This window comes from Balaenoptera acutorostrata, chromosome 8 (genome assembly GCF_949987535.1).
Source record: "Balaenoptera acutorostrata chromosome 8, mBalAcu1.1, whole genome shotgun sequence".
Taxonomy (NCBI): Eukaryota; Metazoa; Chordata; class Mammalia; order Artiodactyla; family Balaenopteridae; genus Balaenoptera; species Balaenoptera acutorostrata.
The window spans coordinates 55,614,476-55,633,829 of record NC_080071.1 but is presented as its reverse complement, the minus strand read 5'-3'; the positions used below and the strand labels follow the sequence as shown (position 1 = coordinate 55,633,829).

Genomic DNA, 19,354 nt, shown 5'->3' with positions numbered 1-19,354 from the left:
CAGTCTCAGAGACCTCTGGGACAACATTAAACGCACCAACATTCGAATTATAGGGGTCCCAGAAGAAGAAGAGAAAAAGAAAGGGACTGAGAAAATATTTGAAGAGATTATAGTTGAAAACTTCCCTAATATGGGAAAGGAAATAGTTAATCAAGTCCAGGAAGCACAGAGAGTCCCATACAGGATAAACCCAAGGAGAAACACGCCAAGACACATATTAATCAAACTGTCAAAAATTAAATATAAAGAAAACATATTAAAAGCAGCAAGGGAAAAACAACAAATAACACACAAGGGAATCCCCATAAGGTTAACATCTGATCTTTCAGCAGAAACTCTGCAAGCCAGAAGGGAGTGGCAGGATATACTTAAAGTGATGAAGGAGAAAAACCTACAACCAAGGTTACTCTACCCAGCAAGGATCTCATTCAGATGTGATGGAGAAATTAAAACCTTTACAGACAAGCAAAAACTAAGAGAGTTCAGCACCACCAAACCAGCTTTACAACAAATGCTAAAGGAACTTCTCTAGGCAAGAAACACAATAGAAGGAAAACACCTACAATAACAAACCCAAAACATTTAAGAAAATGGGAATAGGAACATACATATCGATAATTACCTTGAATGTAAATGGATTAAATGCTCCCACCAAAAGACACAGACTGGCTGAATGGATACAAAAACAAGACCCATATATATGCTGTCTACAAGAGACCCATTTCAGACCTAGAGACACATACAGACTGAAAGTGAGGGGATGGAAAAAGATATTCCATGCAAATGGAAATCAAAAGAAAGCTGGAGTAGCAATTCTCATATCAGACAAAATAGACTTTAAAATAAAGACTATTACAAGAGACAAAGAAGGACACTACATAATGATCAAGAGATCGATCCAAGAGGAAGGTATAACAATTGTAAATATTTATGCACCCAACATAGGAGCACCTCAATACATAAGGCAAATACTAACAGCCATAAAAGGGGAAATCGACAGTAACACAATCATAGTAGGGGACTTTAACACCCCACTTTCACCAATGGACACATCATCCAAAATGAAAATAAATAAGGAAACACAAGCTTTAAATGATACATTAAACAAGATGGACTTAATTGATATTTATAGGACATTCCACCCAAAAACAACAGAATACACATTTTTCTCAAGTGCTCATGGAACATTCTCCAGGATAGATCATATCTTGGGTCACAAATCAAGCCTTGGTAAATTTAAGAAAATTGAAATCGTATCAAGTATCTTTTCCGACCACAACGCTATGAGACTAGATATCAATTACAGGAAAAGATGTGTAAAAAATACAAACACATGGAGGCTACACAATACACTACTTAATAACGAAGTGATCACTGAAGAAATCAAAGGGGAAATCAAAAAATACCTAGAAACAAATGACAATGGAGATACGATGACTCAAAACCTATGGGACGCAGCAAAAGCAGTGCTAAGAGGGAAGTTTATAGCAATACAAGCCTACCTCAAGAAACAAGAAACATCTCAAATAAACAACCTAACCTTGCACCTAAAGCAATTAGAGAAAGAAGAACAAAAAAACCCCAAAGCTAGCAGAAGGAAAGAAATCATAAAGATCAGGTCAGAAATTAATGAAAAAGAAATGAAGGAAACAATAGCAAAAATCAATGAAACTAAAAGCTGGTTCTTTGAGAAGATAAACAAAATTGATAAACCATTAGCCAGACTCATCAAGAGAAAAAGGGAAAAGACTCAGATCAACAGAATTAGAAATGAAAAAGGAGAAGTAACCACTGACACTGCAGAAATACAAAAGATCATGAGAGATTACTACAAGCAACTCTATGCCAATAAAATGGACAACCTGGAAGAAATGGACAGATTCTTAGAAATGCACAACCTGCCGAGACTGAACCAGGAAGAAATAGAAAATATGAACAGACCAATCACAAGCACTGAAATTGAAACTGTGATTAAAAACCTTCCAACAAACAAAAGCCCAGGACCAGATGGCTTCACAGGTGAATTCTATCAAACATTTAGAGAAGAGCTAACACCTATCCTTCTCAAACTCTTCCAAAATATTGCAGACGGAGGAACACTCCCAAACTCATTGTACGAGGCCACCATCACCCTGATACCAAAACCAGACAAAGATGTCACAAAGAAAGAAAACTACAGGCCAATATCACTGATGAACATAGATGCAAAAATCCTCAACAAAATACTAGCAAACAGAATCCAACAGCACATTAAAAGGATCATACACCATGATCAAGTGGGGTTTATCCCAGGAATGCAAGGATTCTCCAATATACGCAAATCAATCAATGTGATACACCATATTAACAAATTGAAGGAGAAAATCCATATGATCATCTCAATAGATGCAGAGAAAGCTTTTGACAAAATTCAACACCCATTTATGATAAAAGCCCTGCAGAAAGTAGGCATAGAGGGAACTTTCCTCAACATAATAAAGGCCATATATGACAAACCCACAGCCAACATTGTCCTCAATGGTGAAAAACTGAAACCATTTCCACTAAGATCAGGAACAAGACAAGGTTGTCCACTCTCACCACTATTATTCAACATAGTTTTGGAAGTGTTAGCCACAGCAATCAGAGAAGACAAAGAAATAAAAGGAATCCAAATCGGAAAAGAAGAGGTAAAGCTGTCACTGTTTGCAGATGACATGATACTATACACAGAGAATCCTAAGGATGCTACCAGAAAACTCCTAAGGCTAATCAATGAATTTGGTAAAGTAGCAGGATATAAAATTAATGCACAGAAATCTCTTGCATTTCTATACACTAATGACGAAAAATCTGAAAGTGAAATTAAGAAAACACTCCCATTTACCATTGCAACAAAAAGAATAAAATATCTAGGAATAAACCTACCTAAGGAGACAAAAGACCTGTATGCAGAAAATTATAAGACACTGATGAAAGAAATTAAAGATGATACAAATAGATGGAGAGATATACCATGTTCCTGGATTGGAAGAATCAACATTGTGAAAATGACTCTACTACCCAAAGCAATCTACAGATTCAATGCAATCCCTATCAAACTACCCCTGGCATTTTTCACAGAACTAGAACAAAAAATTTCACAATTTGTATGGAAACACAAAAGACCCCGAATAGCCAAAGCAATCTTGAGAACAAAAAATGGAGCTGGGGGAATCAGGCTCCCTGACTTCAGACTATATTACAAAGCTACAGTAATCAAGACAGTTTGGTACTGGCACAAAAACAGAAATATAGATCAATGGAACACGATAGAAAGCCCAGAGATAAACCCACGCACATATGGTCACCTTATCTTTGATAAAGGAGGCAAGCATATGCAGTGGAGAAAAGACAGCCTCTTCAATAAGTGGTGCTGGGAAAATTGGACAGATACATGTAAAAGTATGAAATTAGAACACTCCCTGACACCATGCACAAAAATAAACTCAAAATGGATTAAAGACCTAAGTGTAAGGCCAGACACTATCAAACTTTTAGAGGAAAACATAGGCAGAACACTCTATGAAATACATCACAGCAAGATTCTTTTTGACCCAGCTCCCAGAGAAATGGAAATAAGAACACAAATAAACAAATCGGACCTAATGAAACTTAAAAGCTTTTGCACAGCAAAGGAAACCATAAACAAGACCAAAAGACAACCCTCAGAATGGGAGAAAATATTTGCAAATGAAGCAACTGACAAAGGATTAATCTCCAAGATTTACAAGCAGCTCATGCAGCTCAATAACAAAAAAACGAACAACCCAATCCAAAAATGGGCAGAAGGCCTAAATAGACATTTCTCCAAAGAAGATATACAGATGGCCAACAGACACATGAAAGAATGCTCAACATCATTAATCATTAGAGAAATGCAAATCAAAACTACAATGAGATATCATCTCACACCGGTCAGAATGGCCATCATCAAAAAATCTAGAAACAATAAATGCTGGAGAGGGTGTGGAGGAAAGGGAACACTCTTGCACTGTTGGTGGGAATGTAAATTGATACAGCCACTATGGAGAACAGTATGGAGGTTCCTGAAAAAACTACAAATAGAACTACCATACGACCCAGCAATACCACTACTGGGCATATACCCTGAGAAAACCGAGAAAACCATAGTTCAAAAAGAGTCATGTACCAAAATGTTCATTGCAGCTCTATTTACAATAGCCAGGACATGGAAGCAACCTAAACGTCCATCGACAGATGAATGGATAAAGAAGATGTGGCACATATATACAATGGAATATTACTCAGCCATAAAAAGAAATGAAATGGAGGTATTTGTAATGAGGTGGATGGAGTTAGAGTCTGTCATACAGAGTGAAGTAAGTCAGAAAGAGAAAAACAAATACAGTATGCTAACACATATATACGGAATCTAAGGGAAAAAAAAGCCATGAAGAACCTAGTGGCAAGACAGGAATAAAGACACAGACCTACTAGAGAATGGACTTGAGGATATGGGGAGGGGGTGGGGTGAGATGTGACAGGGTGAGAGAGTGTCATGGACATATATACACTACCAAATGTAAAATAGATTGCTAGTGGGAAGCAGCCACATAGCACAGGGAGATCAGCTCGGTGCTTTGTGACCACCTAGAGGGGTGGGATGGGGAGGGTGGGAGGGAGGGAGATGCAAGAGGGAAGAGATATGGGAACATATTGTATATGTATAACTGATTAACTTTGTTATAAAGCAGAAGCTAACACACCATTGTAAGGCAATTATACTTCAATAAAGATGTTAAAAAAAAAAAAAAAGAAGAGGAAGAAGCTAAAAAAAAAAAAAAAAAAAAAAAAAGAAATGAGCTATCAAACCATGAAAAGACATGGAGGATTAAATGCATACGCTAAGCGAAAGAAGGCAGTCCAAAAAGGCTACATGCTGTATGATTCCAACTACAGAGACAGTGAAAAGATCATGGTTGCCAGGGGCTTGGGGAAAGATGGGGGGTGGGGGAGGGAGGTGCGGGGTGATGTGTATGTAGAGCACAGGGCATTTTTAGGGCAGTGAAACTATTCTGTATACTGTGATGACCAAAAAGTAAAACTTAATCTGTGAATTTAGTAATCATGTATCAAAACTGGTTCATCAAATGTAACAAACATACCAGACTAATACAGAATGTTAATAATAGAGGAAGCTCTGGGGGTGGGGAGAAAGGATATATGGGAACTCTGTTTCTGTGCAATTTTTCTAAAAACTTAAAACTGCTCTAAAAAGAATCTATTAAAATAGCCAAAATATTTTTTTAAAGCATGAAACAATATACTCCAACTAACAATGAACAATCATGCTTTTATCAGTAACTAATGGTAAATAAAATACTCTACATGAGAGAATGTCCCAGATAGCTACACTTACTACCCTAAACACACTGAAATTCATAATTTTTAAAATAGTATATCTATTTCTCTGTTTTGTATAACAGAATATTTTAAATATAACTTGATTCTTTTGATTTGGACTAATGTCAATTATTATTCTGTCAGGGAATATTGAGGTTTTTAGGCCACTGTCAAGGTGTATTGAATTGGTAATTCTTCTGACTCTTCCACTGTTTTCAGCTGCAAATTTTTAGTCCAACAACTTTTAGCAGCCACCTACTCCATAATTCCAATCTGTTATCTACTTAAATTTAGACTGAAATGAAAGTTTTAAGGTAAAATTAGATGAGCAGACTTATTAAAAGCTTCTTATTTTAAACACAACTTCAGTGTAAAAGGTCTTTGTATGTCCACTTAACTCTAGTATATGGGCAACTGCATGAGTTTCATGGTAACTGTTTCCCTCCCAGCTGAGAGCATTTATTTTTTATTTCTGGTTTTGTGGCAGTATTGAGGTGAAGGGAAGTCTTAATGTCACATACGGGCAGGTGTAACTTCATGTGGCATATTTTTAAAATCTTCCTAATAAACAGCCACATATTTTCTTCTTCAATGGTTTCTTTTCATTCTATCCACTTTCTTGACTTCCCCCTCTGCAATTCCAATGCCCCCTTCACCTTCCAGCTTCCTTTTTATCTTACCTCCTGAATTTTAAGGTTCATTTTACGTTTTGTGGTCTTCAGTTCCTCTTCAATAACGGCTGCATTCTTCTAAAAATAGAAGAAAAGGTTCTAAATAATCTGAAATGACAGGAAGAAACTGTCTATGGTATACCACAGTTCAAATCTAGACTTTTTTGGGGCAACCTATAAATGCTATTCTGAATACAGTTATAAACACTTCTTATAATGAGTCTAAAGTAATTATTACAATGAGATATTTAATTAGTTTATTACTTTGATTCATGACTTCTATCATTTTCCCTTTCAGATAATTAAAAAATGATTAGTCACATGTACCTTCTATGTAAAATTCAATAATCAGAGGAAAATCTGGTAATTGCTAGACATTTTTCTTACAGGGTGTATTCCTATTTTTTTAAGTACTCCATTTTTTCTAGCCTCAAATATTATCTATGCTTAGGAGTTGAGGATGAAAAACACAGTTTTCATTATTCATTCTTTTTTATATTATTATTAATGGCACTACAATCTAAGATGTAAAAACTCAAAGCTGTCTTTGCCTTCTTCTCTACCTTCAGCTCCTATCCAATACCACATTCTAACATATCTTTCCTCTCAAAATGCCACAACCGTAGTTCAGACCTAATAAGGTCTATGTCTCAAATAAGGCAATGGATTCCTAATTGGTTTTCCTATCTCCAATCTCTTCTTCTATAATTGATACTCTACACTACTGCTGGATTAGTTTTCTTGTTTTCATTATGTCACTTTCTTATCAAAAATTTAATCACTCCCCATAGGATCAAGCCCAACTACTTGATTATTCTTGATTTTGAGATCCTCTATGATGTTATCCCTAGCCAATTTCCAACTTATTTTACACAAACAAATCCTCACTCCTGTCCAGCTAATTTATGCATTTCCTCCTAACTGCACCCAAGGGAAAGATCTAGGTTCAAATCTGAGTTACAGGAAGAAAACAGGCAAGTGTGATCTCGGAGAGGTGACTTCTCTCTGGGCCCCAGTACACTTACCATTAAAATAGAGACAATAATATCCTACATCTTGAGGTTTTGCAGAGATTAAACAAAACATGTTTTAAACAAAGTAACATCTGTTATACTGCCTGGCCTGTGAAGGGAAAACAAAATCATTAGTTTTCTTCCCTAGTCTTATTTTTTTGCTGCCTCTGTGTGTGGTCTTTTAAATGTCCTCACCTCACTGCTTTGCCTTCTAAAGGTTCATCTCAAGTCCTGTCTCTTCCTTGAAGCCTAGCCTAATCTATTCTAGACAGGACATGTGCACCTTCTCAAACCCACCTGAATACAGAACACTTAGTTGGCAATATTTGCTTATTGTCCTATACTGTCCTTCAATATTTCTTATACCCTTATTTTTTCTCCTTAGTTTTTCCTGCTATGCCTTGTTCTCCCAGCTAGCATATAAGCTCTTGAAGAGCACAGACTCCCTCGTATCTCCGGATCCTCAAAGTCACATGTAGAGGGTAGGAATCTATAAATACTCAATTACTGACAGCACACAATGTTATAGGCTATCGACGTAGATAAATTTCAGATGTCAAGAATCCTCACACCAACATCACCTATTTTTAAAGGTCAGTTTTATGGGTCTGTTGCCTCCTCCAGATAACAGGTTAACAGTGAGTTTGTATTCCAGAACTCTGGACTCAAACCTTTGTCTCTGAGGCAAGCTGCAGAGTCACAGTCAACCCTTGCACCTCATCTTGTACCTTGTCTTCTTTCTCTTTTACATCTCTTAGTTGCTGATGCAAATTCATCACTTCCAGTTGCAATAGCTTCAGGTCCTTGGAATGCTCCTCCTGTATTGTATTCAGTCTTTCCTTCAGAAAATCTACCAGACAGGACAGGAGGGTCATCAAGCAGTTTAAAGAAGGTCAGGAAAGGAAAAGAATCATGAACTTATCAAGCACCCACACAGGACCAAATTTCTGATGATTCTCTTCTCTCTATACCTGTTTTCTGTGGGTTCAAATCCTTTTCAGTTTGCAGATGGAAGATGTTCATCTTCAAGGACTGGATGAGGCTTTCCAGACGGCACATTCGACTTACCAGAAACTCACAGTTCTTCCATAAAATATCTGTTTTTCCTGAACAAATTATTTCATTCTGGATAGGGCTAATGATGTTCTGGCTCACAGGCTCTTCTAAACATTTTGGAGTTTCCAAGTGGCCTCTGGACAAAGATCCCAATATAACAATATTTTAGGGTAATCCCAACCATCGAATCAATGCAACACTTCTACTGAGTATAAAAACTATATTCTTTAGTTAACCAGTATCTGATAGCCCCTGCAAATTTAAACATAGAGAGCACTATTAGGTAAAGAGGATGAGACCAATGTGGGATGGGTAAAGACCACTGATTTTTTAATGGTTATTTTAATCGGAATTTTTTGTAAACTTATTTTGTATGTAAAAGCAAGTGATATATAAAACATGTTAAATGCTAATTCTATAATGGTAAACTAAGAATTAAAGTTAGCATGGAGGCAGTATTTCACATCCTTTTTAGAAAATTTTTAAACAAGGTGATAATAAACATTCCCATTTCGTTCTAACATACTCAACACTGGTACAAATTTAATCTTTGCCGAAGAGTTATTTATTCTATGTGTGCTATAATACCAACTATACTAATTTTAGGCCTTCATAAGAGACATTCAGGAAATACATACGTAATTTTAAAGAAAATCACACCAGTAAATTCAACATTGACCACTTAAGCACCCAGATTCCTCAAGGTCTTTGACAATCTAACTTTTAATGGCAATAACTTCTTCAGGAGCACAAAGGAAAAACACAGTTCTTCTTTTGAGTACTTCATTCTAAACTACGAATTTTTTTTTAAGACTTATAACCTCTCTTTTAATTTACAATAAATCTAGGAAAGAAAATACAGACCATATTAATGGCATGAATCAAGTTGTAGATGTTCACCTTAACTAATATCAAAGTCTATTTTTATTATTAAAAAAGGACCAAATTTTTTTTTCTAATTATGTGAGAAATTACATTTGTTCTTAATCAAGTATTGAGGGAGAATAGGATATCAAAGTTTGTGCACCTAATTAACACACTTTAAAAATCTGTTTAGAATAGTGGTAGTAGCTCCATTACAGGAGGACAACTCTTTATCTTGCAAATATTTTCTAATTAATATTCTAGTGTTACTTCTCAATTGTTTTCCAAGTACCTATTTCACCTGCCAAACCACCCAAACTGTGACTCCTTATTAGTAACCAGTGAGGCAAAATTCTTCAGCCTACAAAGATATCGTAACACAATTTTTTAATTTGTTACCTTTTTTCACCGAAGTCCAACATTATTAGGTCATCCCTCAGAGAACTGGTCTGCTCCTCAACTATTCTCATCCTTTGCTGAAGTACCGTGAATGTTTCAGAAGCTGTAGCATTGATGCGGGCTGGAGAGAGGACTGGTCTGGACATTGTAGTTTCCATATGCACCTGAGATTAAAGTCACAATATTAGTGTAGTCGGTTCTATTATTGTTCAAAATAGCCACTGCCCCTTCCTGTGGAGGATTATACATCCCTGTCCTGTTGAGCTTGGAAATGGCCATGTGTCCTGCTTTGGTCAGTTAAATGTGGGTAGAAGCTTTAAGAGCCAACTTGTCATTCATCATCTCTTTTCCCTTCTCCATGCGATGAGCAACATCCCAGATAGGGCCTGCTCCACGTGCCAAGATCCCAGAGTAAAGACCACATGAGCAGAGCCATGGCCCATCCATGGCATACAGTGTGAGTGAGCAAGAAACTGATGTTAATTATAAGCCACAGATTGTTAGGGAGTTTGTTATTGCAGCACTATCTAGTCTATCCTGTCTGCTACTATTAGACATACACTAGGACCTATGACTTGGCTGAAGGAGTTATTACCTCTTTTCATTGCCAGCCGTTTTCATTTTAACATATTCCCATCCAACCTTTCTGAAAACAAAACAAAACAACACTCTACAGTACTTGGATCTCTGAGCAGCTGTCATAAAATAGATTTACCAACTACCTTGCAGCAGTGACTTTTAAATATAACTTGCAAACATAACTTCATAGCAAAGACTCTTTTACACCTACTGACATCAAATTTCCAGACTCCTCCTGCGAGACCACATGAGAGTAAATGGGAGTAGTGAGACTACTCTTTCAGGTATTAGTGACAGAAGCAGAATCAGCTTATAAGCAGTCCCAACATTTAAACGAATCATGTGCCCGAAGTTCAATGACAAGATCACTGGTGGAAACTTTAAGGACATTCTCCTGCAACTCTATCCTGTACAGACATTTCTATACTAATCAAACCATAAACCTTAAGCATCACTAGCAGTAGTGTATCTGTGGGAATGTGTTCACAAAGGCCCCACTTGGAATATTCGTAATACACCTTTCTCTCCCACTTGCTGTGTGATTAGATACCTCCCCGAGGTATCCCAGGCAATGGAAGTGGGGACTCCCTCAGGTTCAAGTCACTGAAGGTGGTCCCCAGGACCCAGGGAAGGAATTAAAGAAGTCTTAAAACTGGTGGCAGGATTTAAGGGGGCACCAGTGGAAAGGCTGAGCTTCTTGCCAATGTAACACTGTTAACAGCCACTGAGGACAGCTCTTTAACCACCTTCTATCTTTCCCCCACAGGTCCCAGAGAATGGCCTATTTCTCTCTTTTTACTTAAAACAAAACAAAAAAAACCCCAAACAAACAAACAAATACTTTACTGAGGAATAGTTGACAAATATAATTGTATACATTTAAAGTGTACAACATGATGATTTTATATACATATACCTTGCAGAATGGTTACCAAGATCAAAATAATTAACACATCCACATAATTAACAACCTCACATAGTTAACATAAGTAACTTTTTTTCTTTGTGGTAAGAATACTTAAAGATCTACTCTCAGCAACTTTCAAGTATACAATACCATATTATTAACTATAGTCACCATGTTATACATTAGATCCTCAGAATGTCTTATTTGAAAAGGCAACCTACAGAATGGGAGAAAATATTCGCAAACCATATATCTGATAAAGGGTTAATATCCAAAATATATAAAGAACTCATACAACTCAGTAGCAAAGGAAGAAATAACCCAATTAAAAAATGGGCAGAGGGCCTGAATAGACATTTTTCTAAAGAAAATATACAGGTGGCCAACAGGTACATGAAACGATGCTCAACAACACCAATCATCAGGGAAATGCAAATCGAAATCATGAGATAGCAGCTCACACCTGTTAGAATGGCTAGTTTTAAAAAGACAAGAGATAACAAACGTTGGCAAGGATGTGGAGAAAAGGGAACCTTATGTACTGTTGGTGGGAATGTAAACTGGTACGGCCATAATGGAAAACAGTATGGAGGTTCCTCAAAAAATTAAAACTTGAACTACCATATGATCCAGCAACCCCACTCCTGGGTATATATCTGAAGGAACTAAAATCAGTATCTTGAGATATCCACATATCCATGTTCACTGCACCATTATTCACAATAGCCAAGAGATGGAAACAACCTAAACGTCCTTCAGTGGATGAATAGATAAAGATGTGATTTATATATATATATATATAATGTTACTCAGCCACATGAGAGGAAATCCTGCCATTTGCAGGATGAATCTGGCGGGCATTATGCTAAGTGAAATAAGCTGGACAGAGAAAACATAGTGTGTGGTATCACTAATATATGGACTCTAAAAACCAACCAAACAAAAAAATCTGATTTCATAGAAACAGAGAATAGAATGGTGGTTGCCAGGGGCTGGAAGATAGGGGAAATGGAATGATGTAGGTCAAAGGGTACAAATTTTCTTTTTATTCTTATTTTATGCTCCTGACCAAGATTTCTCTCCTTTGTGCTCCTCTATAAAACAGAATGCATTTCTGACACACATAACCTTTTTGAGTTCTTTAGATTTTCTCTTAACAATCAGCTTAAGGACAGGGGGTAAAGAAGTTCTCTTCTATTAGCTGCTTTTCATGCTTCATTCTTGAAGGGAATGACAAAAGTAGACGCAGATATTAATAGAGTCTCTGGATACACGAAGATGTGAAGTAAGGTTCATCTACATTTCTGAAAAAAGCCAGGTTTGGAGTTTCCTGCTCAGGTTACCACATGGGCCAGGATAGTGTCCCTCAGGTACTAGAAAGAAGAACCTCGAACACAAACCTTAGGGCTGGTTCTACTGCCATGAAACCAAGGCTAGGGTTGGGGGAACCACCAATAGTGTGGTGTGGGAAGAAAATAGAGAGGTAACAGTGAAGAAACACCAGATGGGTTTACCCTCCATTCCATTTTCTGTCACCTGCTGTCTGGCTACCGCCAACATAGAAATAAACCAGGCCTCGGACTGGGAGAAAAAGTACGGAAAGGGTGTTTAATGGGGTTTGTGACAGGCAGTTGGCTCCTTTGTCCTCCCTCCAAAAGAAGTTGAAAAGTTCACATCTCCACCCTCCCTTACAGCTGCCACATCCATGTGACATATCCTGGCCAGTGAGACTTTAGGCAGAAGTTTGCCAGAAGCTTCTGGGAAGACTTTTCTTTTTATTCTGATAAAAAGAACAGAAATGAGGGCACCTGTCCTTTCCTTCCCCTGTATGATGCCCGGAGCTCTGAGGGCTCTCTTGAAGTCAGCCATGCAGTACCTCACTGTTAAATGTAAACAAAGAGTTGGGGATCACCAGCATCTGAGAAACGAGAGAAAGGCCAGAGAAGCTCAGATTAACCTGACATTTTAAAATAAAACTAGTAACCTCCAAACTTTGCTTATGTGAGAAATATAAACTTTTGTTTAGTCACACTTTCCTGTTGCTTGCAACAAAAGCAGTCCTGGAATACATAGTAGTCCCAGATAATAGTTGGTAGAGAAATGAGAAGAAGAAGGAGGTAAAGAAAATGACAAGCGGCGCCGGAGGTGGGAGGGGAAGGCAATTTCTGTGGCAACTTGTTAGGCCCAGGGAGCTGGTTATAATATAAAGAACTGTCTAATTAATTTATGTCAGAGGTCAGATACATAATACTAACACAAATATAAAAGTTCATTTTTGGAAAAAAATACAGAAAATGGAGTACAAGTTTCCCACATATTTTTAATAAGATGCAGATTCCCACCTAAAATTTTTTCGTAATTGTCGAAATGGCATAGTTTTGCTGTTATTTCCCCAAGGTACCCAAAATAGATATAAAATGCTTACATAACCTTACAGGGTATGTGTGCGCATTCAGCCATAAAAACAAGATGGAAAACAACACAAATTAAATTGCTTCATTTTCTCAGAAAAGAGAAAGTAAGTCTATATATGTTTAGGTAAGAATTTGATTGGCATCATCACTCACACCCACCTGAACCTTATCTATACTGGAGCGCCTCAGGCTTCTGGAGAGGAAAAGTACTCTCAGACAAAGAAGAAGAATAAACTTGGCCCCCAGCCTCTGAGGGAGAGGAGGTTTATAGAAAATTCATCTTCAGGAGGGAGAGATCGAGGTGCCTGGGACACTGGCTGATGGTGGGCAGAGGATAAAGCTTTTGAGTGAAATACATGGTGTTGTCCTTGAAATATCCTCTTAGTCAATCACTGAGGTTCAGGTCATCAAAGAAGTGGATTCAAAAACTAAACAAGACAATCTACCCTTTGAGGATTTATTACAAACAGGTCTCAGGGTTAGCTGAAAATTCTTCCCTACCCCATCTCCACATGGGGAGAAAAACAATGTCAAGGTCAGGAGAGCCCTCAGAAACAAAAATGGAAGCAATGGTGGCCCAGTAGCAAGAGCAGGACAGCCTTAACATCCACCAGGAAGTCCCTGAGCACCTGCGAGCCTGTTAAAGGAAAAGTAAACTTGGGATCCAGTGAATCCGTTGGGTTGAGGTTTAGAGTCAGGAGAGATTCTCATTTTCGCTGCGGTTGCTCACACCCCTGCCTCTCCTCCCTTATCCGGCACGTCCAAGCAAGGGTAACAGAAACAATCCGCAGGCCACCCGGAGGCCAGTGGCCGTAACTCTATGACTTCCACGCTCAGTAGACTTATAACTCTGTATGTTATTAAGAAGTTACAGACTCTCAACTCTATCTATAACTTATGGGGATAGAAGCCATAACTCTTCTTACAAGAAGAGAACTTAGCTCTAATTGCTAATATTCCAGCAAAGAGACTACAGCTTGAACATATCTGTGCTTTGCTGTTTTTGAAAAGGAGTAAATATCATTGAATGCAGCCTTGAACCTAAGCCCTGATGCTTGATAGCAATGATAATAAAAAAAAACTAAGATATAAGCTTTTATTTTTAAAAAAGTTAATTCACAATTACTTTCATAAATATATTATTATCAAATTAATACAGTGCTGTCTCTATGTTTAGGGAAAGTATTTCCAGAGAGCTCAGGTTACCTCACTGAAAGCATGGCATGAATAAGGCAAATGTCATTAAGTAATACACTAGTAAAAGCCAGGTGGCTTTGAAAAGGCAACACTGGCTTCTGTAGACACAGGCTCCATTCTTATATCTGGCAATAGCTACAACTATATGCTGTCGGTTCCAAAGTAACAGGCCAGGAACTCAGTGTTGCTTATCACAACCACTGGAAAATAATTTGGTCAGTAATATTTTCTTCATTTACTCATATGTCCAATAAACATTTCCTGAATGCCTACCATGAGCCAGAAACTGTTTTGACGCCAGGGAATACAGCAATGATCAAAAGAGACAAACTCCTTGCCCTCCTGAAGCTTATATTCCACTTGAGGAAATAAGTAAAATATATAGTTTGTTCACTGGTGAGAAGTACAATGGAGAAAAAGCAGGAAAGAGGATGGGAGGGAGGCTGTGGGGCAGGCTTCCATTTTAATCAGAATGGTCAAAGGAAACCTCACTGAGATGATATTTAAGCAAAGACCTGTGAAGGAGGTACAGGAGTGACACCTGGATGGGACAGAAAGGTCCAGAAAGAGTGAACAGAGAGTGCAAAGGCCCTAAGTCAGAAGGCCTGATGGGTCCACAAACAGTAAGGTCAGTTTGACTGGGAAGCACAAAGTGAAGGCGAGAATAGTGGGAGATAAGGTCAGAGAGTAATAACAGGACAGGTTACATACAGCCTTAAAGGCTATTGTAAAGGTCTGCCGTTACTTTCAGAGCTGTTGGAGGGTTTAGAGTGGAGAAGTGTTGTGATCTACCTTAACTTTTAACTGGATCACTCTGCCTAGATGGTAGCCAGGCAGAGATGGTAGAAAGACAACAGCAAAGTAGGAAGACCAGTTGTAAAGCTACTACGATAACCCAGGGGAGATACTGCTGGCTAGGACCAGGGTGCTAGCAATGGAACAGTAAGAAGTGGTCAGAGTCCAGACATATTTTAAAGATAGGTTTGGTTGATAGATTAGATGAGAAATGATGCATTGGAAGCACGGTGTTGCCATTAACTGAGACAATGAAAGCCTATTAGGAAGAAGAAGTTTCAGGGGGAGAGATCAAGAGTTGTTTTGGAAATGTTAAATTTAAAACAGGAAAGATGCCCAATACCTGATTGAACTTGTAGATTTGGAGTCAGGGGAGAAAGGTGGACCGGGGATATAAATTTTGAAGTTGTCAATATATACATGGCTTTTAAAGCCGCGGAGACTGGATAACAGAGAACAGAAAAGATTCAAGGACCTAGTCCTGGGCGCTCCAAGATCAGTGTGGAGCACTCAAGCCAGACTAACCCGAGCTTCACCTCAGTAAGGTCATATTCTTAATCATTTTCTATCTTCAGAGCCCAGACAGTACATGGGACATTGTGGGTGGCAAACAGCGGTATAGTTCAACAAAAATGTAACTTTGTTCCAGCCTGATTGGTAGGAGCTGGGGAAACAGCAATGAACGAATGTAAATTCCTGACACCTGCATTCTAACGAGTGGGCCAGGGAAGATAACCGGTGACAAAACCAGAAAATTAATGAAATGGCTTTCTCGGGAACCTATAACGCCAACCTAACATATAAATAAAGAAAAGTCGGACTGGGGCTTATGCGCGGCCCTCTCTGGTGGCTATCCTTCCCCCGCTGGAGCCAGGTCAATGCAAACCTTGCTCCTGGGCTTCCCTGGTGGTGCAGTGGTTGAGAATCTGCCTGCTAATGCAGGGGACATGGGTTCGAGCCCTGGTCTGGGAAGATCCCACATGCCGTGGAGCAACTGGGCCCGTGAGCCACAAACTGCTGAGCCTGCGCGTCTGGAGCCTGTGCTCCGCAACAAGAGAGGCCGCGATAGTGAGAGGCCCGCGCACCGCGATGAAGAGTGGCCCCCGCTTGCCGCAACTAGAGAAAGCCCTCGCACAGAAACAAAGACCCAACACAGCCAAAAATAAATAAATAAATAAATTTTTAAAAGAATATAAAAAAAATCTCATCCCCTTCACTTTGACCATCACTTTAAAAAAAAAACAAAAAACAAAAAAAAAACCCACCTCGCTCCTAAACAGTTTTCACCGGCATCCGGCGCAGAAGCGCCGTAAATCAGGGTCCTGAGCTCCAGAGGGCAAGAGTAAACTCCGCCAGCTAGGGGAGAGGGCGGCAGGGAGAGATGACTGGGACCTTATCTGAACCGCCGACCCGCCCCCGCGGACTCCGGACCTCCCAGGGTCCCGCAGCCTCACCCCACAGTCCATCTGTCCTCCTGTGGCTCTGTCCGGCAGCAGGTGAGCTGGTTTCTATGGAACTAAGACAGCGCTTTAAACCTACCCGCCCCCGGCGCGGGAGTTCCCGTACGCAGGCGCACCCGTGGCAGAGCATGCCGGGAGTCGCAGTTTTCCCGGCCCTGGAGGGCCGTCCGCCCCGGGCGGGACCCAGGCCGGTATCCGGAGGCGCGCACGGAACGCGCAGCCCCATGACCCGGACGACTACAGATCTCCATTGTGCTCGCAAGCGGGGCACGCCGGGATAGGTAGTTTCCGCCCACTCACGTCCCGGAGGTCCTGAGGCGTCCGCTTTGCGGAGTTACCCATCCCATGCCGGTGAGCGTGCGGCGTTTGGGTCATTTGACACATACCCTGCAGCAGGTCAGAGTCCAAGAGAAGAAAATGTTTTTAGTTTTAGAAGGATGAAAGTATCAAGTAACTTCTGAACGACAGGAAAATAAGATTTTGTTAATGAGCATAAAAAATGGTAAAAATACCGAGCTCAAACATTCTTCTCATTGAAGAAATAAACAAGCCCCTCTTCATCCTCGTTCATCATGGCCAGACCGAGAGTAAAACACATGTCTGCTCCCTGGTTTTTTGTCTCTTCAGCATAATTTATTTCTTGCTTTGTCTACAGGTGAGTAGGTATTTCTCAGTTTGACTGTAAGTAGCTGCGAAACGAGAGAGAGCACCGAGAATAAAACTGCAGTCGTTTCTGAGTTTTGCTGTAAGACTGGGAATTCACACTTACCGTGAAGTCTTCTACAGTGAAAAGGCAACACGGCTTTGCTTTAGGTAGCTGGACAGAACACCTTTTACTAGCACCAGGGCAATTAATGTATTCTTCTCGTCTCTCTGGGGTTGCAGCTGACAATAACTTTAGCCCTCAAATGAATGCAGTCAGATCCGAGATGAGTCCTCCTTTGCTTAGCGAGTGGCGACTGAATTGATCTGGCTGTTCTTATTCTGATAGCCGAGACTCACGTGAGGTGGAGAGACTGTCCAAACCACAGCTGTAAGGCATATTCATCAAACTGTAGGGCCATCCGGTGAAGGAGAAATGAGCACCGCAAACGTTTTTCAGGTGAAGGGGCCAAATAAAGCTTTTAATATGAAAAGTGGAAGAGTATTTTAGAGCGTCAATACAAAGAGCCAGTTACTCGCAGGTTTTCTCTTGCAGTGACCTCTGATTTATGGATGAAGATGAGGGATATGTGTACGCACTCCGTAGATAATCTGCACACTTCAGTGTAATGAGAGTTTTCACCTTCTCCTTGACTCTCCATATTAAACAGCAGTCAGGGAGCCAAATTGATTAAATTTAGTGTTTTTAATTTATTTTCCTCTGTCTACCATTTGGTAAACCACATTAGAACTTAAGTCAGGCAATTACAGAGTTAGAGAAAAGAATCTGAAGTCGTCAATAAACTAATTCATCTGTTAGAGAAGGGGTTTCTAGACACCTGAGAATTTACTATATTAAAAGTCTGTTTTTATTCTAAGTGCCTGAACGTATTGATTTTTTTTTCTGATTTCCCTCTTGATTTTCAGTTGATAAATAGTTTCACACTTGTTGGCCCCACTCAAAAACAAGGTCTTTTCAGCCATGGAAATCCTAGGGATTCCATGAGGACCATCCTCTCTCATGACTACTATGATAGCCTTCTAACTGGTTTTCTGATCACTCTTCCCAAAGCATCCTTCATATAGCTACTAAAATGATCTTTTGAGAAAGTAAATCTGATTCTCTTATTCCTTTGCTTAAAAACATTTAATAGTTCCCCACTTGAACTTTTAGTTTTCCATTGAACAGTATGAAGCCCAAATTTCTAATGGCTTCAGCGTAATCTACCAGCCTCATCTGCACCTGGCCCCCCAAGGGAACCTTGAATTCAAGCCTACAGGCACGTCTTTGTGCTTGCAGGCTCTGCACCCTCTGCCAGGCATGCCCTCCCTCTCATCAGTCTGGTGAATTCAATGGAAATGTAACCTCTTCTGTAGAGCCATTCTGTTCCCTCCCAAAGTATTTATTGTACAGCATAATTGTCAGTGTGCCTTACCTCCCCTTGATTAGGCTGTAAGCTACTTGGGGACAGGACCTTTGTTCTCTTTATTTTGATTTTTAAATTTTCAGCAGCAAGCACAATGCCTGGCAGACAGTAGAGGCTTGGTAAGTCCTTGTTAAGTGAATGAATTAATAAATTTTGAATGCTTCTACAGAGGCTGTGTCTCACTCTCCTGACTATACTATTTGTAGGCAGGAAAAGGCATCTGCTTTTTTTCCACAGCTGGGAATGATTTGACATTGCAATTACACAAATGACAGCAAAGTTACCTGCAACCACTTCCCCTTGGAGGTGGAAATGTATTCTGTGGATAAAGAAATGCAAACGCACACAAAAAAATCAAAATTTTCATATATGGTTGGTACAATGGAGGGATGAGAATGGCAAATTCACTAACCGGTTCCTTACCTTATGTGGGCAGTCCAGACCTTTTGGTAAAGTATTGGCTCTGGGTATAGAGATTAAAATTTGGAGGAGTCTGACTTTTTAATGAACTGATGAGTCAGCCCAGGGCTGAAAAGATAGATCTG

The 19,354-nt window shown here is 39.5% G+C and overlaps 1 protein-coding gene across 11 annotated transcripts in view; it reads right to left on the bottom strand.

Annotated features, from left to right (window-relative positions):
* Positions 1–16,852, bottom strand: part of CCDC150 (coiled-coil domain containing 150) — a 114,446-nt gene extending 97,594 nt beyond the window's left edge. For 6 of the 11 annotated variants that reach the window (XM_057550639.1, XM_057550644.1, XM_057550645.1 and 3 more), the window contains exons 1-5: positions 16,735–16,841; positions 9,389–9,552; positions 8,041–8,261; positions 7,741–7,919; positions 6,066–6,134 (exon numbers count right to left, since the gene is read on the bottom strand). In XM_057550639.1, the coding sequence (XP_057406622.1) occupies positions 6,066–6,134; positions 7,741–7,919; positions 8,041–8,261; positions 9,389–9,552; positions 16,735–16,746 (645 nt within the window). In that variant the 5' untranslated portion in view covers positions 16,747–16,841. Of the gene's footprint in view, positions 1–6,065; positions 6,135–7,740; positions 7,920–8,040; positions 8,262–9,388; positions 9,553–12,682; positions 12,789–16,545; positions 16,637–16,734 lie in introns of those variants that run through there. The other 5 variants (XM_057550640.1, XM_057550641.1, XM_057550643.1 and 2 more) reach the window with 5 other exon arrangements.
* Between the last annotated feature and the right edge of the window lie 2,502 nt (positions 16,853–19,354).